The sequence below is a fragment of the Cydia pomonella genome, chromosome 2 (assembly GCF_033807575.1).
Source record: "Cydia pomonella isolate Wapato2018A chromosome 2, ilCydPomo1, whole genome shotgun sequence".
In the NCBI taxonomy this organism is placed as follows: domain Eukaryota; kingdom Metazoa; phylum Arthropoda; class Insecta; order Lepidoptera; family Tortricidae; genus Cydia; species Cydia pomonella.
The window spans coordinates 26,590,978-26,618,479 of NC_084704.1; the positions used below are offsets into that span (position 1 = coordinate 26,590,978).

Sequence of the window (27,502 nt, forward strand, 5' to 3'; positions counted from 1 at the left end):
AGACCAAACTGTTACGCGCTCGCAACCGCGGCTTCTTTGCCGTCCGGTCGGCCAGGACGCGCGCGCTCTATTTCTCCCCATTACATCAAGCGATGTCCCAATTAAATAGCATCTTACGACCCGATTCGAAGATTGATTAAGACACGTTTAAGATCTTGGAAAAATCTTTAAAAGATCGATAACTAAACGACATGTCAAAATTGGCGTTTGTTTCGATTCCGCTTTGATCCCAATAAGATCTACCTAGTACCTACGATATTTCAAACGTCAAAGTGACATTGGTTGCCCGAATTGAGCTGCTTGTGTCAATTATACGACACACAAACGATATCTAAATGGGAATTTATCTAAACCAGAACTTATCGTTATCGTATTTCATTCTTCGAATCGGGCCGTTAAACAGCGATAGCCAACTTGACATATTTTACACCTCTGAAAATCAATTTCTGACATCATCCAGCCAGTACCTTGAGTCAATAGTGGCAAAAAGTCATTCTTCATTTAAACTGTAAATTGACATTGTATTATAATTTTCTGACATTTTGCTCGTTTAATTTGTTTTTATTTCAATTGTAATTCATTTTATAGCTATGTTTTACTGTAATTAAAGGCACTTAATTAAGTACCTATCTCACCTATCTGCATGTTAGAGCTAAGTAACACAACACTGATTAGCACGTAAGGTTGAACTGTTAGTGCTAAAAGTAAAATAAAAAAATGTTTGCTACAAAAAATACTTAATTATTTCGTATTTTAGAAATTTATTTTGAACTTTTCATTGAATTCTGGCCAAACTATTGAGTAAAAAGCGGCCAAGTGCGAATCGGACTCGCCCATGAAGGGTTCCGTACCATTTATGACGTATTAAAAAAACTACTTACTAGATCTCGTTCAAACCAATTTTCGGTGGAAGTTTGCATGGTAATGTATATCACATATTTTTTTTAGATTTTTCATTCTGTTATTTTAGAAGTTACAGGGGGGGGGGACACATTTTTTCACTTTGGAAGTGTCTCTCGCGCAAACTATTCAGTTTAGAAAAAAATGATATTAGAAACCTAAATATCATTTTTGAAGACCTATCCGTAGATACCCCACACGTATGGGTTTGATGAAAAAAAAATTTTTTTTTTAATTTTATGACGTATTAAAAAAAAACTACTTACTAGATCTCGTTCAAACCAATTTTCGGTGGAAGTTTGCATGGCAATGTATATCATATATTTTTTTAGATTTTTCATTCTTTTATTTTAGAAGTTACGGGGGGGGGGGGATACACATTTTACCACTTTGGAAGTGTCTCTCACGCAAACTATTCAGTTTAGAAAAAAATGATATTAGAAACCTCAATATCATTTTTAAAGACCTATCCATAGATACCCCACACGTATGGGTTTAATGAAAAAAGATTTTTTGAGTTTCAGTTCTAAGTATGGGGAAACCCCAAATTTTTTTGTTTTTTTTTTCTATTTTTGTGTAAAAATTTTAATGCGGTTCATAGAATACATCTACTTACCAAGTTTGAACAGTATAGCTCTTATAGTTTCGGAAAAAAGAGGCTGTGACATAATCGGACAGACGGACATGACGAATCTATAAGGGTTCCGTTTTTTGTCATTTGGCTACGGAACCCTAAAAAGTGGCCAAGTGCGAGCGGACTCGCCCATGAAGGGTTCCGTACCATTCAGTTTAGAAAAAAATTATATTAGAAACCTAAATATCATTTTTGAAGGCCTATCCCTGATACCCCACACATATGGGTTTGATGAAAAAAAAATGTTTTTTAATTTTATGACGTATTACAAAAAAACTACGTACTAGATCTCGTTCAAACCAATTCTCGATGGAAGTTTGCATGGTAATGTACATCATATATTTTTTTTAGGTTTATCATTCTCTCTTCATTACAGGGGGGTGACACATTTTACCACTTTGGAAGTGTCTCTCGCGCAAACTATTCAGTTTAGAAAAACATATATTAGAAACCTCAATATCATTTTTGAAGACCTATCCCCCATACCCCACACGTATGGGTTTGATGAAAAAAGATTTTTTGAGTTTCAGTTGTAAGTATGGGGAACCCCCAAAATTTATCGTTTTTTTTTCTATTTTTGTGTGAAAATCTTAATGGGGTTCATATAATACATCTACTTACCATGTTTGAACAGTATAACTCTTAGTTTCGGAAAAAAGTGGCTGTGACATAAACGGACAGACAGACGGACATGACGAATCTATAAGGGTTCCGTTTTTTGCCATTTGGCTACGGAACCCTAAATAGGACATTTTTACTCAATAATTTAATTTTTTATAAAAATAATTATTACACTTCTTTTTAATACCTACTTGTAGATATTACTTGGTACAATTCAAAAGTATTAGCTAGCGGGCTCGTTTGCCTTCAGGCACATATTCCCTTCTATGGATGCATTAATAATGGCAATCATACTTAAAGCGATTCAGTTCACTTCCAAGGCTTCTAACATTGACATACATTGAACAATTATGAAGCGTTTACTAATAACTATAATCTACAGGCAAGACTTACCTGTATGACGGCTTTGTCGTGTTTATGATAGATTGATCGTGTTAGCTTGTCATTTTCCTCTGACCTGACTTTTTCCATTATAGATAATTTTAACTAGTCTTTTCAGTGTTTACTCGTACTCGAATTATCATAATCCCTCTTTCCACATTTCACGTAAGAATTTTGTGACATGACGTAATTCAGTTTTTGTCAGAGTGGTATGGTTTATTACGGTATCACATTATCGATATCAGGGTCCAGAGCCGACGTCAGGGTATATTATTTATTAAAACTTTATTGCGCAAAAGAAAACTTATCGTACAGAAGGCGGACCTGCTTTACATTTACCTATTCGCTATCGGATATTAAAGTCGATATGCTTCATTATTTTTTGTTGACAGCTCCGAAACCGATATCATATGGAAGAACAGCGTAAGACGAGCCGTAGTTATTTTATTACAAATATCGATATACAGCCCATCCCTGCCCGGCACGTGCAATGCTTTCTAGCTGTTGACTAACCGGCGTTTACACTCCTGCAGTAGACCCAATGTCGACAGACAAATGCCACGTTAGTTATGGTATGATCTGACTCTACGTACGTAGGTACCATATGGTACGGTCGTAAACGGATGTCCTACATACAATATTACTTAAATGTTATAATACTCTTTCGTCGATGCAAGGTGTTTTTTTAACCCTTAGCCATATTTTGCGAGCTTTTTGCTATAGAATACGAACACAGGTTTTTGCTATAGGATAACTTTTACTATCGGACCCACTCCGTAATTACGACAAAAAATGTCTGTGAAAATGGTAATTTGCCTATATCTATGTATAGTCAGGAGAGTGTGCATCTGCTTTGCCTTCGTATTGATACATATTTATTAAATGTCTAATTGTCTATACCGTGGTTAGGTTATTAGTAATTAAGCATATCATAATATGTACATGTATACTTACCAATATCTTTTAGACTCGGATGACTCCTGATTTAGTGTCAATGTGCCTACATATTTTAATGTTTCGTTTTTACAGCACCAATCTTTATTAAAGTCTGAGTTTCATTAGAAGATGTTCTTATTTTCTTAGTCAGAACTTAGACAAATTTACTGAATTCATTCACTCACTATAAAAAAATGTTTTTTCCTATATCCAGGTATGCTTTCAAATATTTCGTTAGATTTTATATATTACTTACTTAAACTATAAGTTTGGATTATTATACGATCCAATGCTCTGCTACTTAATAAAGTACGTATTACATAATTTCATTACATGTGTATGAGATAATAAGAAATACAACACAATATTTTCAATGCATTAACGTCTGAGATACCTATTTATTAAAAATATTTAACCTAGTTTTTACGCGATAAATATGTTGCATCAAGACGGACCATACGACAACCTTCCGACCTTACTTTGATAAAATCAGAATAAAGTCTGCCGCATAACGTTTTGTACAACCTACTAAGCGAGTATTTGTACCAAGGAATGTATCTAAATTCAAAATAACAAATAATTGTAACCAGGGTCATTGAAAAATTCCAAAATTATAAAGCGGTGTGTGTGCATTATTATTTATTATCTACGTGCGCGCCCAGTACCTCTGCTGCCGGTAAAGTGCTATCTGTAGTAAACTCGAAAAACTTACTTCGTCCAGTTTGCACGGTGTAGGTCAGGTCCTGGAAGCTCAGGTCGACGGGCGGCCGCTGCGGCAGGTGCGACAGGTGCGCGCGGCCCAGCTGCTGGTTCACCCCGACCTCCATGCCACTTGACATTGTCACTTGTAGCCCATGTAATTAAGTCCACATTCCTTTAGAAGACGAGCAGCGAGGTGAGACGACTGAAAAAGAAAATTACATTTTTCAAATAAATATAGGCTACCCTGGTTAGACCTCCAAAACGTAATAATAAATGTAAATTTTCATCAATTGTTTATTTTCATATTGATTTTTTTAGCAAGTCATGTAAAGAGTAGGATTAAAACAAATAACAAGGTGATACTCATAAAATAATTTTTCACCACACCAACTGGTAAAGCGTGGTAAAGCCCTCTTAATTGTTCAAAAATTAATGATAAAGTTGCAATTTATCCATTCTATTTTTCTCCGTGAGCTTCTACGGATTATCGTCTTATCTATTGTTTAAAAACCGCAAAGGCGCGTGCCACTATGAAAAAATGGTCAGGCCGCATAGGTAGCGTTTATTGAATTACTACTCTATTGAGCACGGAATAAGATTCATTATGAACTAATACAGAATTCTAACAGAATAGCTGTCTGATCTCTATTGGTGCGTCTAAGGTAGGCGACTAAACGCTCTCAAACCAGCTTAACTTGTGACACTGCGATCCGAAACAAAGATACGTATTCGAAGACCTCGCTTGCACTGGTAATGCGAGCGCACGGCTAGCTAGCGCCAAGGAAGCAATGTTATGTTTCTCGAAGAGCAGGTAAAAAACAGGGCCGGATTTTCACACAAATATATTTGGGTGGCTTTACGTTCTTTAATTTAAAGAGATAAAATGCATATGTATGTATGTATGCATATTTTGTTTTATATTTATTTATTTCATACGTACAATATTGTGTAGCTATATATAACTTTATTTTTTGTTGACTAATAATAATGTTAATTTATTCATTCAAGATAACAATGCTCTTATTTTGTTAGTACAGTCTTAAAAATAATAATAATATAAATTTCTATAACTAAATGTTTTACTAAATGTTGTAGTCTATTATAAAATTATATCTTTATTTTAATGTATTATAATATATAGGTATACTTATATTTAAAACTATTTTAACATTATTTTCTGTGATTTTACCTACAGTCGAATAACGCTAACTCTTCAGACTTCTAACAAACTGACACTGTTTGTATGGTTTGCTTAAAAGAGTTAGCGTGATTTGACTCTAAACGATATGCATATTTTGTTTTATATTTATTTATTTTATGCATACACTATTATGTATAAGTATGTTACTTATTTTTTTGTTGGCTCATAATATAAATTTGTATACTTAAATGTTTTACTAAATGTGTACTCTATTGTAAATAATATCTTTATTTTAGTGTACATAATTATAACATATAGGTCTATTTTAACATTAGTAGTACGGGATTGTTAAATGGATATACATATTTATCACTATTTTAACATTGTTTTATTGTTTATTTAAAATTGTTTTATTGTATGTTTAAAGTTTAAAATTAGCAAACAACTGATTAAACAGTTGATTATAAAAATGAGTATATCTCGTTATTATTGTAATTACACAAACCCATTCTGTTAGATGTGTACCTACTATTTAAATAGTGTTATGTTTTATCTCTTTAAATTAAAGAACGTAAAACCACCCAAATATATTTGTGTGAAAATCCGGCCCTGTTTTTTACCTGCTCTTCGAAAAACATAACATTGCTTCCTTGGCGCTAGCTAGCCGTGCGCTCGCATTACCAGTGCAAGCGAGGTCTTCGAATACGTATCTTTGTTTCGGATCGCAGTGTCACAAGTTAAGCTGGTTTGAGAGCGTTTAGTCGCCTACCTTAGACGCACCAATAGAGATCAGACAGCTATTCTGTTAGAATTCTGTATTAGTTCATAATGAATCTTATTCCGTGCTCAATAGAGTAGTAATTCAATAAACGCTACCTATGCGGCCTGACCATTTTTTCATAGTGGCACGCGCCTTTGCGGTTTTTAAACAATAGATAAGACGATAATCCGTAGAAGCTCACGGAGAAAAATAGAAACTATACTCAGATGCAAATTTTGAGTTCTTTCCTTATGTTAGCTGGTAGAATTGACTTTTAAACGATGATTTTGAATGGTTGTTTTTATTACATTCATTTGGATTTGATTTAGTTTGTTTTTTTTTTGTTTTTCATAGTTAGTATTTTCCTCGCATGGATGTGGTGAAATAATTTGTGTTTCACACGGAGGCAAATTTTGTTTAACCCTCGTACCTTGAGACCCTCGGAACGCTCAATATTCCAGTTCTCGAACCTTTCGCTTTATTATTTTGGAATCTTTCGCTTGCTCGGGTATCAATATTAGCACGAGCGGCTAAACAAAACCTTTGCCCCCTTGTAAAACAAATAACAATTGTGACAGGATCCAGATTGTTTTCTATAAATCTAGGCTTTTATAATGTGTGGTTTTTAATATTGGACTAATTCTAGTAGGTACTATGTATGTACATGCTTCGTTGCCAACGCAGGCTGCTATACGGTAGTAAAATAAGTAGTTGATTGATTGATTATTTATTTGTCAATAGTGTAGTAATTGTAATGTGTCACTATATTTTCATAAATGAAATCATTCGACGAATAGATCTAACGTCTTTATTTCACTTCCGTATCTAAGTGGTCCATATTGGACACCCCTAGTTTGTATTATTGGTATTGCATATTGTATACTTACACAATGTTTGTGAATGGTTACACGTTTTTTTAACTATTAAAATACAGAGTGTTTATTTAGTCACCTGCAATAACTCACGGGGTGAATATATGTCATGCTGAGCAACTTTTACTATGGGACCAACCCCGAAACCGCGAAAAAAAATTGACTGACATTTTGGCTGTCTGACCTTGACATTTTCTATGGGAGGGTATTTTTTTTTTGCGATTTTTTTTCGAAAGTTGCTCAGTATGACCTATATAATCAACCCGTAAATTATTGCTGTAGTTTGCCTACATATGGCCTACATATCTATAGGGAACTTAGTTACTCTTGATGTGGCACAAATTAACAGTAATTGTTACACATTTTAAAATAAATTTGAGTTTATTAATACGCTGAGTACTTAAAACAATATTTAAGTAAGTGACGACATAAAAATGCATAAGTAGGTACCTGTGATAATATGTTCCACTATTTGTCTTTTTATTAATTATTATGCTTAGTCGTATAATAGAATGTAATTAGAGGGCTTCCGTCCGCAGTAATTAAATCTATTTGCAGGTGACAAGTGCACGCTGGTTTTACTGACGGTTTAGAAATTAGCGCCATTATCTTGAAGATACGTGATGGACGATGGAGTTTCATGTGGAAAATACAAAAGAAAAGTTACAGAATTCATCACCTAGATCTTTAAAAGTCTTTAATTTCAGTATATTGTATAGTAAAAAATCCAATGAATATTAAGCAATTCGTAAGTATATTTGGGACTGGTACGGACATTCATTTGTGTGATGAACACAGATATTTGTTCCTGAGTCATGGGTGTTTTCTATGTATAAAGTATGTGTTTATCGTTGCCTAGTCCCCACATAGTACAAGCGTTGCTTAGTTTGGGGCTAGGTTGATCTGTGTAAGACGTCCCCTGATATCTATTTATTTATTATTTAATAGGTACAATAAGTAGTTAACCCTTATTTCACTCCTTCCTCCTAGATGATGAGATGATTTCCGGGACAATTTATTATTCCTATTGGGAGTTAAAAAAGGGAGGGGTAATGGTTAAGGGCACACACAGAATATCCCATAAAATTATAAAAGAATTATTTAATACAGAAAAACGATCCTTTTCAGACTTCAGTACCATCCAGTTTAAACTTTGTCTGTAAAGCGCTGCTAGCATAAACATGTTCTTAAGGACCACCCCGCACTAGCGTTTTTTTTTTTTTGAGCGTCGTGTTCTAGACTACGCTATAGAAAGGATGCTGAGACGCTAGTATGGGTTACAAAGTTTACGTTACATGAAAACGCTATAAATATATTTATTTATGTTATAAAACTGTAAAGCAAGAGATATACGAGATTTAAATTACATGTTAGGTTGGTAACTACCGAACTTCAAACTAATTCTATACTGGCAATCGGGTCTGAATGATTACATAGGATTAGAATGATTAGATCGACAGTTGTTATGTAGCAACAAAAACTAGTCTTGCAATCGTTGAAAGAAACTGAAACAACTTTTTGGCCTAGGCTTATATTACAACGAAATTCTAGTTTGTTACGTTTTACCAGCGTAAACGTAATCGTTTCATTGCAGTAATACCATTTTTAGCCACCTGAGTCGCAGAATCCTTTATAAATAACAAATTCTAAAAATAAAAATATTTTTATTGCTATTATAATTGAAAGTCCTTAAGATATGCTGGTCTTTTGATATGTCTTCCAGACCATGACAAAAAACTAGGTATAGGCAATCCAGGTGCAGGAAAATACATTATTTCAATAATCGGACTTGGACAAATGGACACCATGCCTCCAAGACTTTGAGATGTATTTATATCAATATAATAAATAAGTTATATTATCATTACTGAAATTGAATTCCATTTTTTTTTAAAGTTATATTAGACGATATAACGATCCAAATTTAAAAACAAAGCAATAGCTTCTTAAATTCAGGATAGTAGAATAAAAAATAAACCTTTCATTGCAACCTAAAATGCTAACAATTGACACATATGTACTTGATGTATTCCATTGGTTAATACATAGGTATTATAATTATGTATGGCACCAACTATTATCTCCAAATTACATAATGATGACTATTATATATTCAAAATTAGTGATCTAAACCAGACAATCCTTGACAAGCATAGAACGAGACTGGCAAGTTTTTTCCGTGTTAATGAAATTTAATTCAATGCCTACCTTGAGCGTGCTGTTGTTCCGTACGACCATAAAATAAAATAAAATATTATTAAAGATATATTTTACAAATCAACGAAAAAGGTGCCAAGAAGCAAAAATTCTCCAAATTCCATCACATTATGATATAATAATCGACAGTTTCCTTTAGGCTAGAGGCTCTAGCTGATGTCTGATTGATGGGTAAATAAAATTTAAACACTCCCTCTTCGTCCTCAGGCTAAGTTGGCCGGTTGGTTGACAATGAGAAATAACTATTACGCCACCAAATAACAACAATCATTTAGGCACATACTCAAAAAATAAGTTCGAATAATATACGAAGCATCAACAACCATAGAATCGAAAAGCCACATTATTCCAAGGGTCAGCCCAAGATAAGTTGGCAGTGATTTTGATAGGCGGTAGAAGTGTTATTGTAAACGTCAATTTTCTATGAAATTACGTTTATTTAACACTGTCACCGCCTGGCCTATCAAAATCGCTGCCAACTTAGCTTGGTCTAACTCTAGAAATACCGTTTATACCTGATGCTATAACTCTCCTAGAGATGAATGCAAACTATGCAAGAATGATGAATGTTGGGCGCTGAAATGAAATGCTCTGATTACATCTCGGCTGCAGTGAGATCTTGATCGAATCTACAATCTAAACTTTTTATAACAATGGTTGAGGTTGGTTTATCTTTTACTATCAAACCAATCTGTTTCCTAGTTTGCTGCACTTCGTCGTTGGAGAAGTTTCGTAATTCGGTAAGGAATTTAAAAGGTATTAGATATTTAGGTACTGTATTTTTAACGTAAATTATTTTGGTCATGAATGATTCAGCCGTTTAGTTAAAGCCGATAAATTATTCATCAAAAAAAGAACATGACTTCAGTTAAGTTTAAAATACGCCGTCGTGTTCAAACGAATTTAAAGCAATTTTTTTAATCAGCTTTTTTTTTTTTGATTTTTTTTAAAGCAGTTCGTTGTATATTTCTGTTTAGCCCATTATAGTGTCCCACTGCTGGGCAAAGGCCTCTCCCCTTGATTTCCACGACTCCCGTTGTTGAGCATTTTCTGGCCAGTTCCTAATGAAGGTGTCTAAGTCGTCCTGCTATCTCCGTCTGGGCCTGCCACGTTGCGGCATCCGCTTGGTGCCGATGCATGCGGCAGATGTGACCCGCCTAGTCCCACTTCAGTCTACAACTCTTCAAGCAAATTATTTATTTTAATGAATATGAGTTAAGCTTTTGATAAATATGTGTTTCTTAAGACGTAGCTACACATTGCCATTGTTATAACTATAATAAAAATACAATGAGTTTTGGCCGGTATGATAATTAATGACGATATGGTATTGTGCACTGTACCAGGGTCTGCTGCTGCTTATCATGCTTCTGCTAATAATTTCAAAACAGCAAAGACTGATGGCCTGGTTTACGTTTGCTACATAGGCTCAAAACTGGTTGCCTGACATTGATTCAAAGCAAGAGAAGAAGGTCAAGTTCGCAACATACTTAGACCAGTTACGGCTGATAAAGACTTCACATACATTTTTCTTCACATAATAAACATACTATTCGATAATCGCCCTTGTTGTTTCTATAACCGCATTGGTAGGTAAATATCCGTATCTGGACCTAATTAAACAAGATGTTCTGAGGGTATTGTTAATGTAACCATAAAAATATTTGTCAATTAACATACTCGTACTAGTTTATTGGTAAAATATAAGAATTAACATTTAAATATTAGCAATTTTTGTTTTTAATTAGCATGGGCATGCAACTTCAGTACTATTACTTATTTCAAGCGGAATAAAAGCGAGAAGATAGCTAAAAGATTAATTAACATTTAATTAAATATGTTTTCACCACGCCAGCTGGCCCTCTTGATTCTTCAAAAACCGATGAGAATGTCGCATTTATCTACATGTGAAGCAAAGTAATCCAATGCAATTTTTAAGTTCTTTCCTTATAATATGTTGGTTGGTAGAATTGACTTTTTAATGATGATTTTGAATGATAAATATTTATTAACATTAATTTTGATTTGATTTGGTTTGATATTTTACAGTTAGTATTTTCCTTGCGTTGGTGTGGTGAAATTGTTTGTGTATTACTCAGTGGCAAACTTTAGTTAACCCTCGTGCCTTGAAACCCTCTCAACGCTCAAGATTTCACTTTTCGAACCAATCACTACGCTCGTGGTTCAATTTTGGAATCATTCGCTTGCTCGAGTATCAATATTAGATCGAGAGGTTAAATAACAACTTTGCCCCAGAAAACAGATTTTACGAAAGTTGCATTTTCTCTATTACTGGTAAAATAATTTCCCCAGGTTGGCTGGTTGCATAGACTTTTAGTTATGATTTATAATGTTTTATTTACAGTTATTTTCCTCGCGTTGGTGTGGTGAAAAAAAATATTGTCACTCGTTAACAAATTTTGTTTAAATCTCGTACCTTGGAACAGTAACCCTCAACATTACACTTTTTGAACAACGACCGTAGCGAGCAACTTCGCCCCCCAGTAAAATAAATAACTATCTTGAATTAGTCTAGGAGACACTTAAGTAAAATATACTTATCAATACCTAAGCATATAAGAGCGTCCGTTACAATACAGCCTAGTCTTGACCTAGTGATAACTACTTATCTTAGAACCGAAATTGATGATCTATTGCGGAAATGTTAAATTTTCTATCAGATAGATGTCACTTTCTACAAATATCTAAATAAAATAATATTAACATAAATTATTTTTTTATAAATTAAAATGTGCCCACTTATTGAGTCTATCGACGTAGTTACCTAGATAGATTAAAGATTACGTGCATATGCGTGTACGCATAGCAAATTGTGCGCAGTCATCCACCGCGAGGAAGCAATCATTATCATGTACCGAAACTGATTAAGTTGTTCTCGATTCTAATTCACTAACCCTGGCATGTTATACACCTATTAAGTGATCCTTCACAATATAAGACAACACGGATATTTTTTTTATCTTAGCGAATTCTCATTACTCTATACTCTGTATCTTTAGATATTTAAATAATAGTAAACAAAATCTACCTTCAAATGGCTCCTTAAGCCAGTTGAGGGTTAAATGAAAACATTACATGATCAAATAATGTAGGTTAAAGTCAGGTCGTTCAGTGACAGATCCAGGCGGTTTTGTATTTGGTTGGTTAACCACCAAATGTTATAACTCCCCGAAAATTTACAAATTGTTTGTTTACTTTTATTTAAATACCTAAAGATATGGAGTATAAAATAGCCCGGTCTTTTAAAAAAATGGCGAGGATAATGTTTCTTATTAACTAGCTGCTATTTGACCTTTCAACTTAAAATAGATAATATATGCCATGGCCTTATATTATTACGTTTCGTGATCATCTCTGTGAAGGGATTTGGTAACTCAACTGATGATCTTCGATTGGGGGATCTTCTCAGGCCACCCGAGCATGGTTAAGCAACTGTCGGTGGGACAACGACCAGTAGGTATCAACGACAAAGGGCAGAAGTACTTAGTATTTCAGTTAGCTTAGTAAGTAGGTAACCACTTAAAGATATCTGTCATTCATCAGCTCTTCACTCATCCTTGGAAGTCCACGAGCCCGCTTTAGACAGACACATTTTAAAACTAACCATAAATGAACCGCTAGCTACATAATTAAAAACGACTGCAGCTTCGCCGGATTTTATCTAAAACAGTATGTGTGTCAACTTTGATAATGGTCTTGAAAAATAATATTGTAATATTGATGTCACCCAACAGGAACTGTAATTTATTTACAAATAGGTTACAATAAATAAGCACCTTTATGATATTATTATATCATCATATGACAGCTGTATGACGACAGAGCTAATGGACATAATTAGATACTATAAGAATGAGCGCCTATGTAAAACAGCTTACTTAGGTATCGGACCACCTATGACCGGAGGATTCCATACCTCTATACGATACGAAAACAGCGATGGTATGTTCCATGGGCGTAGGCAGGTACAAGCAGAGAGGGGCAGCTGTATCCATGCCAAATTGCAGCTTTCTATCACTAAAGACCACGGAGCAAAGCCGCGGAAGGACGGACAGACGGACATGGCGAAACTATAAGGGTTTTTTGGTGACTACGAAACTCTAAAAAAGATAAATCAACAAAAGGTCAAAAGAAACATTCAAAAGAACTACGAAATACATAGTTCTGGGAAATGAACGTAGAATCAAACCAAGATAAGTAAGAGCTTTGGTCTCAGCGAAAGGGCCATGAGTCGTTTAGATGGTATGAGACCGGATGGTCTTACGCTTGTTCCTTGGGCGAAAAGCCGCAGCTTGCTTTGGGATGCCACGTGTGTGAGTACTTTTGCTCCTACTCATCTCGCGCACACGGTGAACAAAGCAGGCGCAGTGGCTGAAAGTGCGGCCAAGTTAAAACACAGCAAATACACCAACCTCGAGCAAGTGTACAATTTATTCCCGGTTGCCATTGAGACGGTGGGTCCTTGGTGTGCCGAGGCGAAAGCCTTTATCAAGTGCATAGGCCGTCGGCTGAAAGAAAGGGGCTGCGACCCTCGCTCTGGTTCTTTCCTAGTCCAACAGATATTACTGGCCATTCAGCGAGGCAATGCCGCCAGTATTTTTGGCACTTTTGGTCCGGGTGAAAATCAGAGTAGGGGGTTTCTATTTGTTTATTGTTTTTTGTTATATAGATACTAGGTAGGCCAGAGACGAAACGTGTTGTGGATATACATTTTGTAGGATAGGTGCATATTACGATGACGAAGCGTGTTGTGGATTTTTTTTTGCTTGTTTACGTATATATTGACGAAGCGTGCGTCGTGGATCTGACATCTGTCTTGATATGATTTTAATTGTGTTTTAATAAATGGAATATCGAATATTCTAGATAAACATAAAGAATAATGAAAAAAAAAGATAAGTCAGCAGCGATTTTGATAGCCCAGCCTGTGCAAGTAATAAGTAAACGTCATAATTTCATAGATGTTTGACGTTTAAAATAACACTTGCACTGTCTAGGCTGCCAAAATTGCTGCTAATTACTTGGTTTAACTCTATCTTCGTGGCACTTTTGCGTCCTTTTTGGAAGGCAAGTTTTTTGGAGAAAAATTGAAAACGGACTAACAGATTTTCAAAACAATTCTCGTAGCAGGTAGTATGATTTCTTTTGTACCCATGGTTTAAAAGTTACAAATCTTATAATTATTTTGTATTTTATTCTATATTATACTTATAAGTAAGCTTTCGCTACTTATTTATACTTATGCTACACAGGCAACGTTTAAATTATTGTATATTTATAATGCATATATTAAACTAACTATTCATTAATAACTATGTCGTTTGCTTGACAGGCATTTATCGTGGATTAACTCTGAATGTGTTGAACTTTGTAATAACAGGTAATAAATGTATTGTAAAATGTAATATCAAACATAAAACAGTGTTTATACGACTTTATAATTAGGCTATTAACCCATGAACCATTCCACCACTCATTAAAATGAATGTTACTTGAATACCAGTAGGTACCTACTTCACATTACTCAGCAAAAGAAGCAACAAATAAATATCTAAGTACCTGTATTTATAAATTTAGCCGCTGTGTTAGTTTTTTTTTGTGGCAGTAAATTTAAACGGCCAATATAAGTATAGACTTGCCTCGCAAAAATATTTTTTCCTATGTAAACGTATCTAAATCGATTTTACATGTTTGTATATTGTGTGTGTCTACTACAGGCATATTACAAGTTTCCTAAAACTGATTGACACATTGTAGATTATACATCAAGGGCATAAAGTAACCCATTTTATCCGCGACAATTTAACGATATAGGTCGAGTATATAATGGCTAATCGACACTTCGATTGCGAACAAAATAAACATAAATATCAAATATTTAATTTAACATTACTTTGCCGCATTTATTCAAGAGTAAAGAAATGAGTCCTCGGGCCCGCGCACTGCCGCGTAGGGTGGAGAGCACACCGGCAGGCACCAACTGCAGAAGTGGCAGTTTGTATGGCGGGTTTTGGATTTTATTGCCAAGTCAACTGGGGTTGTAGTTTATGATTTTACGTTATACACTAGAGCATAAAAATATAACTTATATTTCTGTGCCCTTACGGGGTCCATATTATTTGCGCGCAATAAACGTTACTGAATTTTAGATTTATTTATTCAAATAAATATCACAAAAATAGATCAATATTTTAATGAAGGGACAGAATCATACTTATGTAGGTAAAAGCGTTCTTTACATGATTCGTTGTCCTTTTAGAAATCAGCGCTTTTCTTTAGCATTGTAAATCAAATTCAGTCAGTAATGAATAGATATTATTTGGCCAACGCCATCCGGTGATTACCTGCGTACCTATGAACTGACCGCTTGCGTGCCATTCACTCGGATATTTGACTAGGTACGAGTAAGTACCTATTTACTTAGATCGCATCAAGCCTTGAGCCCTGTTTCGATAATAAATAATTTCTTTATTCAGACAACTCAGTGGTCCACATTTGTTAATCAGATACTCGTAAATATCTTATAAGCTAGGTTATTTCTACTTGTACAAAAACTATTTCTATATTTTTATTTATTTTTTAATTAAAATAATAAACATCCCCAGAATGGGGGTTTATTAATACAGACACCCAATGTCCTTGCAAAAGACTGTCTGGCCTATCCGCTAACATACTTGGTATGCTGTTGGGACCACCCTGGATTCTGCTTCTTATGGACATGATTCTTTTGCGCATTATGGCGTGGAAGTTCTCTAGTTCCTCTACGTGGGCGTCGGCGAACATGCCAGACGCGCTGCTGAATCTAGGGGGTCCCTAAACGTGTTATTATAGAGGACTCGTAGGGCGTTGAGTTTTCTCTGAGTATAACTAACCCACGGGCCGCTGGTGTAGAACGACTGACAGAAAGAATTAAAATATTCTTTACTTTCCTCTTTCTCTTCTCTTTATATGGTTCACATTAATAGCAAGCTTCCTAACTATCATGCTAAGAAGTAGTTACTAAATATTGAACTGGTTTGAACTAAATTTGGTAGGTACACGGCCAAAAACGAATCCTGAAGGTGCCGTCCAAGGCGGTTGGAATTATGTGTGTAAATGCTAACCACGAAATATGCATACGAGGACGAAGTCGCAATTAAAAGCTACCTACTTTAAAATTACTGATTACTTACGTGTCTTTCTTAATTTTCATGGTGTATTTTAAGTATTATTGCAGCATTTATTTGGTGGCTCTTTTAATGGTATAAATAAGAAAATAAGTTTTTTTTAATTCATTATTTTAAATAAATTAAAACCCGTTGTAATATTGCAATCACTTTTAATTTATTGAAATACGTGGGAACTTACATACATTTGCACCAAAGCTGATGTCACCTCAAGTGTAGAGTAAGCTACGTTGGGGTACCTAATACCGGACGAATTTGGGACTAATTGAGGGACCTCGCGAAAGAAACGTTATTTATTTACAAGGCACAACACAGCCGAATTTTGCGTTACAAAAAATATGCATTTTAAAATACGTGACCTCATGGCAGCATGGCCTCAAATTTAATTAAATGAATTTTCCGCAAATCGCAACTGCGATTAAAGTATACTAAATAAAACATGTTCTTAAGTACCTACATATTTTACTTAAAATACCTCTGCCGTCTGCCCAATCCTTGTTCTCAATTTGAAGAAACTGGTAAAGGGGCTTCTGTCACTACGCAATCGTAATAAAAACTATAATCGTTTTTGTATGCGTAGAGTTGATTCCTCGCACTCCGATATAAATTTGTAAAGTCCGTCTGCGCGAAGTTTGCACCGACTTCAAGAGAACAAAGTGAGGAAGTGGAATTATAAACGTCATTTTTTTATAGAAATTTGACATTAATAATGACATGACCACACTTTGTCATTGCAAATCCCACGCAGAGTTAGCTTGGTATGCCTCTACCTACCCCTCGTTATCCTCTCATGGTTAAGATTCGTGCATAAAAACAAACGGACGCAAACTATAATTATTTAAGCCCGACCAGAAATATATGATCCTTGTCAAGAGGGCGCTGTTTTTCTCATGTATAGAGTCACAGTTTAGTTTAGTATGAAAAATTTAGTTCCAATGAAATTCCGCAATATGGCGCATGATCATAGGCTTTAAAAAGGTTAGATCAATTCTGCGGCTTACCGTAATACCGTAAGCTTAAGGACGTAGGTACTTGTAACGGCACGAATCATGATGAGACATTTAAGAGATTTTTTTCTACTGCTTTGCGCTTTAAAATTTGTATGTCCTATTCGTTTTTTTATGTTTTCGACCTGTTAAGTTAAAGATTCAGTAAACAAGAAACCAAGAAATGGCGCCATGCAGTCCTGGACATCATGACGCCACTTCTTTTGAAACAGAAATTAATGAAACGCCAAACTTAGCTCGATAACTCTTGTTTATGGTAAAATGTAGCCAGTGATAAAAAAGATGTTAAATACCTACTTATGTTACAGGATTTGTGGTTATTGTACGTCTCACTACTTGTATATACGTCTCATTATTGGTGTCACGTCCATTATAGGGGTATTTACTATAACAGACCGAAGGACTCGTAGTTATCTTTCATTTGTAAAATAGTCAATTTAGTTTAATTTAAAACTTTACCCACTACGTTTTTAAATATTTACATACTACATATAAGAAACTCAAAGTATTTGATTATAAAAAGTTGTTCACAGGTCTAAACTGCTTACCCTCCATTTGCTTCGTAAGGTCATTGCCCTCTTTCTCGTTAACTTTTAACCTTGACCGTAAGGAAGAGCCACTTGCCATTTATACATACAATGGCTACAGTCTACGGTTAGCAATGATATTTACAGCCTAGTTTTGTATTCAAATATCTGCAAGGAATAATAAAATACAACACTATGCAAGAAAATGACACAATTAAAAGGATTTTAATATGCACCGTTCCTTCCAAAAAAAACATTTACATATCTATTTAATATTTAATAAATTAAATGTACTTATAGATAGACTAATAACAAAGTCAACCACGTATTCACGTAGCTATAAAATAAATGCAATATTCTATGACGTCATATACAAATAAAATATAAAAGATCTTAAACATGAAACTACGCCGGTTCCTGTAATTTTTTACGAAACAAATTTGGAGCGATCATGTCATACCTATGGGAAGTATAGGTAGGGGAAAACATCGATAATTGAGTTTATCCATATCCCATACTCGTCATTATATTTGGCCTCCTAATCCGATTTATGATTATGTCGATGAATCCAGTAATATGGTATAATTAGCAAATATCTAAATGATCCTGTTAAAACAAAATATTTCACTTGTTATTGTATTGTTCTATCTGGGAATTTTTTAACTAAGGTTAAGTACAGGATAACTTACTTCGGTAAAGACAAAGGACACGGTGTAGGTAATAGTTACTTCAGAAGTAGGTTAAAGACGAAAAATAAGGTTAAGTGCATAAATAAAGTAGGTCATATTTTGTATATTTCAGTCACTAATTGCAAGCACTTCTCTGAGATTGTGCTCGGCTTTGTTTACAGTCTGATTATGAGAAAACCGGCTGCCCGGCTGGGTTGATATAATATGCACCAACTAACGAAAATTGTATATCTATGCACCAAAATCCAGCATCATTTTTGATTATTTACAGACAGAAAATACTGTGCAATCCTTTGGGTAAGCGTAACGGTAAACTTTAATATACATTTTTATATCTCGAGTGCTATTTAAAAATACGTGTAAACTTACCTGATTATATAGATGTCTTGTATTATATAGAAGTTCACAAGGCACCACTGTTTGTAATTTCATTAAACAGGGTAACACCGGTAAGCATAGGCCGAGCGTGGCGCGCTTGCAAGGGCCGCGGACCGACTAGCGCAAGGAGCGTGCGCCGGAGCACTGCCCGTGCCGCCGTCGTAGCACCCACGAGTGGCTGTCATTCTTGCCGTGCCAGAGGCTGGCATCCTGCCAATGCAGAATTTGTACATACTACATGCTCGTATATCGATAAGCCCGATTCTGATTTTAAAATCAGAAACGGGCTCTTTCTAGGTCCATGTAAGACGAGATTAGAATGACGAAACCAGTCAACTAAATCTTTGACCCTCTCGAAATTTTTATAAGTTTTTATTTTTAACTCACAAAATTATAACCCATTTCTCACACTTAATTGAGCTAAAATTAAACACATCTAGGGACCTTAATGTTGGTACCTTACAAATACAAAAACATGTGTCAACTTTTCAGTGCCAACCATTGGATGTTTTACCCTGCGACTCTTGTGACAATGCAATGTTAATTACGATGATTAAAAAAACATACGATTATTAAAAAAAATGTACAGGCAGCGATAAAAGGTAAGGTATATCATATCAAAAATAAAATATTTAACAAAACCTTATTCACGACTAAGGACGCACTAGACTACCCCTACCCTGGACCCTGGACGTGACCCTGGACTGACCTGACGGACTGAGTTGTTTGTCAATCGGTCTGTCTGTTACCTCTTCACGCTTAAGCCGCTGAACAGATTTAGATGAAATTTGGTATAGAGTTTGAATCCCGGAAAAGCACGGAAAGTGTTAAAGATCTGGGTGTTCTTTTAGATAGTACTCTGAGTTCGAGAGCACAGGTTACTGAGATCAGTCGAAAGGTCATGGGTTCCCTTCACTCTCTTAATAAATTTAAGCACTTCCTATCTATCAAAACTAAAGTTTTATTAAATAATTGCCTTATCCTGCCCGTTATTGATTTTCGTTCGTTCGACGACCGGTTTGGCCTAGTGGATAGTGACCCTGCCTACGAAGCTGATGGTCCCGGGTTCAAATCCTGGTAAGGGCATTTATTCGTGTGATGAGCATGGATATTTGTAGTCATGGGTGTTTTCTATGTATTTAAGTATTTATAAATATTTATATATTATATATATCGTTGTCTAAGTACCCTCAACACAAGCCTTAATGAGCTTACTGTGGGACTTAGTCAATTTGTGTAATAATGTCCTATAATATTTATTTATTTTATTTATTTTATTGATTATGGTGATGTGTGTTACCCAGACTTAAATGAAGAACTTCTCAACAAATTGGATCGGCTACTGAATAACTGAATGCGCTTAATTTTTTGCCTTCGTAAATATTATCATGTCTCATCTTTTCGTTCTCAGCTTGGCTGGCTCGCCATGCGTCAACGACGCAATGTTCGCATGTTGTGTACCCTTTTTTCTGTGTTAAATGATCCACATTCTCCTCTCCCTTTTTTTAAATACTACGGAGTTCCCCGCGACCGTCAACTTCGGCCTTCCGGCAATATATCTCCATCCATGCGGTTGTTTTCCGTGCAAGCGGCCCGTCTTTGGAACGGACTTCCCTACGGCAACACTAATGCTCAAAATAAGTTTGCATTTAAAAAATCTTTACGTGCTTTTTTTACTAGCAGAATGAAAAAATCATAATGTATGTGTAAGCTCTATATGTTTTGTCGTTATTTATGTATACAAGGAGGCCAAAAAAATTGTGCATTCCCGTTGCCAGGGAGATTTTGGGATTATACTGAGCAACTTTTACTATGGGACCAACCCCGAAATCGCGAAAAGTATAAGTCCAAAACCTCCCTGGTAACGGGAATGCACATATTTTTTGGCCACCGTGTATATTATAACTATTATAAGTATGTATATTTATATGTATGTATGTAGCCATGATATGTTATTTTATTATATTTGGTTGTTGTTGTTAAAGTTAAAGTAGCACCGCCCACAATCTCTCCGGCTCCTAAGTACAGTCAAGTGTAAAAATATGGGTGTACACATCTTACTCAAAAATATGTCCCATAGCAACTTATTCCAGCATAATAAGAGCGTAGTACCATATTTATGAGACGATTCTTTCGATACATATTTTTGCACTTGACTGTACATACCAACGAGTTTTCGGAACTTATGTACGAAATATCATTTGATATTTACCAGTCGATGAAGGAAAACATCGTGAGGAAACCGGACTAATCCCCATGAGGCCTTGTTTACCCGTTGGGTTGAAAGGTCAGATGGAAGTCGCTTTCGTAGAAACTAGTGTCTACGCCAATTCTGGGGATTGGTTGCCAAGCGGACCCCAGGCTCGCATGAGCCGTGGCAAAATGCGGGGATAACGCGAGAAAAAGAATACTGACGTGCCGTCGGAATGTTTCCGAAATTGCGAAAATCCGAGGCGCTGGAGACCTTTTTGTTTATCTCACTCACCGATGGGCCACCGCCATAGAGAGCAAGGGAGAGGCACTGGCTGTTAGCCTGAATATCGCTAAGGCCTTCGATAGGGTTTGGCATAAGGCACTCCTCTCAAAACTTCCCTCGTACGGGCTTCCTAAGGGGTTGTGCACATGGGTCGCTAGCTTCCTATCGGGGCGTAGCATTTCAGTCGTCACTGACGGAATATGCTCGGACTACCTATAAGCCCATAAACGCTGGCGTACATATCAATGATATCTTATTAACTATAACAATATTCATTGCTATGCAGATGACAGCACTTATGACATAGCTGCTACACAGGTCGTGCAAACGTTTTTCAGGGCATTCCCCTTACCATCGCTAAAAGTATCGGGATACTTGGTGTCGACATTACAAACGAAGTCCAGTTTCGAAGTCATTTGGAACATAAGCCCAAACTGGCCTCCAAGAAGCTTGGAGTGCTTAACAGAGCTAAACAGTACTTCACACTGGGTCACCGTCTTTTGTTATATAAAGCGCAGGTTCGACCTCATATGGAGTACTGCTCTCATCTCTGGTCTGGCGCTCCACAATACCAGCTCCTTCCTCTTGACTCCATCCAATGGCGGGCAGTTCGTATTGTCGGCGATCCCGAACTTACTGACGGCTTAGAACGGAGAGACGTCGGCTCTCTTTGCATGTTCTACCGTCTGTACAATGGGGAATGCTCCGAAGAACTTTTTGAATTGGTGCCATCGTCACATTTTTATCATCGCACCTCCCGCAACAGGAGCAAAGTTTATCTTCACTTCTTTGATACATGGCACACCAAGAATAAGCGGGCATCTCGCTCGTTTCTTCCTAGAACGTGCGGAATGTGGAATGACTTGCCTCCTGAGGTATTTCCTTTGCGCTACGACATGGGATTATTTAAGAAGCGGGTATTTAGGGTTCTCAAGGGTCGGCAACGCTTAAGTGGCTCCTATGGTGTTGCTTATGTCCATGTGCGACGATGACCGCTTCCCATCAGGCGGCTCGTCTGCTCGTTTGCTGACTATGCTAAGATAAAAAAAAAAATTGCGAAATATACATTTGGAAAAGTTTGTAAAACATCTAATTTTTTTTGTTGAATAGGAATTAAAATTTTCCATTTATAAACTGAATTTTTAAACTTTCTGGAAGTTTTCTGCACCATGCACATCTCTTATCTGTAGTCGTAACATAAAAACTTGACTTCTGTGATCTGACCAATTTATCAATTTGGCCTTTTAGTATATTATCATTTATCAACTGCGCGTTGCACTTTATTTATAGGTACTAGCATCACTCCACAACTTCGTTTTTTACACACGAGCATTGTTGTAATTTCTTTTTTGATGCAGATTTTCCGAATTCTAAGAACAGCCACGTGACTCCAAATAACATATTTCCGTATTTCTCATAACTGCTCAATCATTGCTGAATTTGTACACTATATGCAAATGATAGTCATCTAAATCAGTTCTAATAGATATTTTGATAAAATATGCGAATGTAGAGGACACTTCAATTGCTTCTCTTTGATTTTTTTCTTTCGGAGCGATTATTTTCGAATTTCCGAAAGTATTCACTTTATCAAAAAACAATTTTTGGACACCCTTATTCGTTTTAAAATACCTATCCAACGATTAAAACGTTTGGTTTTAACCGCTCTGTTGCCATGTATGATTTATGTATACATGTCAAATTGCAGATTTCTAGCACTAACAACCACGGAGGAAAGCCGCGGACGGACGGACAGACGGACATGGCGAAACTATAAGGGTTCCTAGTTGACTACGGCACCCTAAAAATGATATAAATAAGGAAAATCAAGTAGATACTTCAAGCAAAAACAAACTCGAATATTGAAGGATTTGCGATTAGGTTTCGGGTTTAGGACATAAAAGATGCTATGTCACAACATTTTCAATGTTACAAGTTGTAAAAAAAATCATCAAATGGAGTTTCTAACCAGGCAAGCCGAATATCATGATCGCCGGCGACTATGTAGCTTGTTGGTACATAACAATTAGGTACATTGTGCGGGCCCTATTGGCCGAGCCCACGCGACCGCTAGCCACAATTGGGCCACTGGGTAACACTTCTTAACAAAGGACAAAATTATAACTATGTGTACAATGTAACAATATAAGGTCAGGTTAATAACTTAAAACTGTATATATACAGGGTGTTTATTTAGTCACCTGCAATAATTTACGGGGTGAATATATAGGTCATACTGAGGAACGTTTACTATGGGACCAACCTCAAAATCGCGAAAAAAAAATTTACTCTCCCATACAAAATGTCAAGATTAGACAGCCATAATGTATGAAACAGGCAATTTTTTTTTTGCTTGCGTATTAGATGCTAACTATACAGGTGTTTTTTTTTTATCCGTTAACTTATGGTATGGCTAAGTACATTTAAGGAAACTCCACTCAGTTTCTTATATATATATATATCAATAGTTAATTAAAACAATATATTTCCTTTAATTTTTTGTAAAATATAATTGAATGCTAGAAATAGAGTTGTACACGGGCAAAGAGTAGATAATTTTTTTTTTTTTAATTCCGACGTGGCACCCTCATATTTTGTTACACTTGTTATGCTTATATAATACACCAAGTTTTGGAACTTTATCTCAACTACAAGGGGGTGGGTGGTGAACTACTTTCAAATTTAGAAACGATGATGAAATCCAAAAAAAAATAAGTATTTAATTTTTTAGATTATTATTTAAGTATCTGTGGAAGCGCTGGTGGCCTAGCGGTAAGAGCGTGCGACTTGCAATCCGGAGGTCGCGGGTTCAAACCCCGGCTCGTACCAATGAGTTTTTCGGAACTTATGTACGAAATATCATTTGATATTTCCCAGTCGCTTTTCGGTGAAGGAAAACATCGTGAGGAAACCGGACTAATCCCAACAAGAAGGCCTAGTTTATCCTCTGGGTTGGAAGGTCTGATGGCAGTCGCTTTCGTAAAAACTAGTGCCTACGCCAAATCTTGGGATTAGTTGTCAAGCGGACCCCAGGCTCCCATGAGCCGTGGCAAATGCCGGGACAACGCGAGGAAGAAGAAGAATTATTTAAGTATCTGTTTTCACATTATTTGAACATGTGATTTATTTGTATTGAAGGAGAAAAAAAAACATAAAAAATAGAAATTAAAATGTTTTCTTACTTAATAACTTATAAATCACATTTTCAAATAATGTGAAAACAACTACTTAAATCAAAATCTAAAGAATATTAAGTTTTTGGTTTCATACAACGTTAAAGATTTTCAAAGTGGTTGAGCTCCCCTTGTAGTGGAGATAAAGTTACAAAACTTAGCGTATTTTATCAACATTCATTAAAACAAAATAAGGTGCCGCTTCTTCTAGCTAAAGTTTGACGAACATCGATCGTCCGAAATAGTACTATGTGTTTAGTAGCAAATGCACAAAATCTAATAGTAAACACTAATCAATATGTAAAAAAGCCTTAAGGCAAGTGTACACGTTCATATGGGCCTTTTTAGATGAAAATAAACTTTTGATTATCTCCGAAATAAAGTTAATTAGAATACCGGTGTATTTGAGAAGGGATCCCTTTCTTTCCCATATTCTTATTGTTCCGAATTTCGATAGTCAGAAATTGATATCCATATAATTAAAGAACATAAAGATCAATAGTCATAATTTTTGCTAAGCATAACGTTTAATAGTTCGAACATTATCATTCTATAATATTAAATACTATAATCGCAAAAGTTATAAAATTGATTAGTATAACATTCTAAGGCCTATGCATTATTATTCAGAAATATTTTAAGGCATACATTTTAACGGACTAATGGTTATTATTCATATAGTTTTAATTACTAAACAAAAAATCATCAAACAAAAAATCATGTTTCCCCAGGTAGGTTCGTTAGTTACCTTGTGTCCCTCAGAGCGAAAATAGGAGTCCCGCGAAGCGGGGCTCCGTCGACTCGTTGGCGGCTCGAAATGTATTAATAAGTTACATGAAATATAGGAAACGGAGGTAAAGTCAGTAAGCCAAACAAAAAATCACGTTTCCCCAGGTAGGTTCGTTAGTTACCTTGTGTCCCTCAGAGCGAAAATAGGAGTCCCGCGAAGCGGGGCTCCGTCGACTCGTTGGCGGCACGAAATGGATTAATAAGTTACATGAAATATAGGAAACGGAGGTAAAGTCAGTAAGCCAAACAAAAAATCATGTTTCCTCAGGTAGATTCATTAGTTACCTTGTGTCCCTCAGAGCGAAAATAATTATACCTTGCGAAAATAGACCTTACGACAATTATTATAATCAAGTTTATTACCTTCTACATTATGTAATGATATAGAATCTGAGCTTTGAATATTTTGACCGACAAATATTATGACTAACAATAATGATGACCTGCAAAAATCGGATCTACAATTTATGTCGTTTAATTTTATGACTATTAACAATATGACTAATAAAAATTATGGTAGAAAACGTTATGGACTGAGAAAATCGGAACTAAAAATTTATGGGAACCAATAGAGACCCATTTGAGAAAGTAACATGATTGAAGTTAAGGAATGCACCCTTAAAATTAAAAGGAGTTTAAAAAACACCGTGTAGGTACATAATATACAAGATGTTTAGTACCTGGGCGACCGAGCGTTGCTCGGTTATAACTATTTATTGTAATATGGTGGTGTATAGGTGATAATCTTAACTACATTTTTTTACTAAATTAAACTTGTCTAAAACAATAAAAAATATATATATACATATAAACTTGAACATATATATATAAAAAAAAACAAAAGTTAGTCACCGGGCGAGATCCGAACCCGTAACACTCGTTTCTGGCAGTCCGCGTCTTAACCCGCTGGGCCAGACGGACAGTGGCCGGCAACACGAAATTAGCGACCATATTCTGCATCGGAAGAAAAACGCATGAAAACTCGAAAACACGCGTTTTCCCAAACATAAGACTAATCTAAATCGATTGTATACCCCCAAAAACCCCCATATACCAAATTTCAGCGAAATCGTTAGAGCCGTTTTCGAAATCACAGAAATATATTTATATATATATATATATATATATATATACAAGAATTGCTCGTTTAAAGGTATAAGATTTAGTCACCTGCAATAATTTACGGACTGAAAATATAGGTCATACGGAGCAATTTTTACTATGGGATCAACCCCGAAATCGCGAAAAAAAAATTAACCAAGTACCTACTTATATCGGAAGTAGAATCTGCACTTAAATATATGTACACTTCATTACACAATTTATATGCTCACTACTTACTAAACACCATAGTTACGATATTTTTTTATTCGTTTAAAGCATTTATACGTACATCGTTTATTAATATAAAACATAATTGTTTGTTTAGCTCTTGTTATAATTCTACTCAATTCGAAACTCTACATTTATCATTAGTTTTCGTCAGAAGTGCGTCATATCTGATCTTCGACATGGCAAAACGGAGTTTGAGAATATTGTTACTTGAAATAGCAATATTTCAAGAAATAACCGGCCAAGAGCATGTCGGGCCACGCTCAGTGTAGGGTTCCGTAGTTACTCTTCCGTCACAATAAGCTAAACTGGAGCTTAAAGTATAGTAAATTGTTAACCAAGGGATGACACGGTACCTTTCACCCGAGTTAAACAAATAGGCAAATTTGCATAATCAGTACCTAATTAAAGTAAGTCTTTTTACTATGAAGGGAAAACTCTTTGCTATAACTCAAAAACAGCTAAACTGATCATGTCCGCTATAGTTTTCATTTAATGTTTTTCTTAAGCTCTACTTCCACGATTTTTTTCATATTTTTTGGACCTATGGTTCAAAAGTTAGAGGGGGGGGACACATTTTTTTTTTCTTTCGGAGCGATTATCTCCGAATATATTCACTTTATCAAAAAATGTCTCTTGAAAACCCCTATTAGTTTGAAAGACCTTTCCAACGATACCCCACACTCTAGGGTTGAAGCGAAAAAAAATTCACCCCCACTTTACGTGTAGGGCAGGTACCCTAAAAAAAATTAAATTTTTAGATTTTATTGTACGACTTTG

At 35.6% G+C, this 27,502-nt stretch overlaps 1 protein-coding gene across 1 annotated transcript in view; it reads right to left on the reverse strand.

Moving 5' to 3' along the window:
* Positions 1-19,172, reverse strand: part of LOC133534755 (ATP-binding cassette sub-family G member 1-like) — a 50,946-nt gene extending 31,774 nt beyond the window's left edge. Inside the window, exons 1-2 of the mRNA XM_061874017.1 lie at positions 18,944-19,172; positions 4,185-4,376 (exon numbers count right to left, since the gene is read on the reverse strand). Of these exons, the coding sequence (XP_061730001.1) occupies positions 4,185-4,311 (127 nt within the window). The 5' untranslated portion in view covers positions 4,312-4,376; positions 18,944-19,172. The remainder of the gene's footprint in view (positions 1-4,184; positions 4,377-18,943) is intronic.
* Between the last annotated feature and the right edge of the window lie 8,330 nt (positions 19,173-27,502).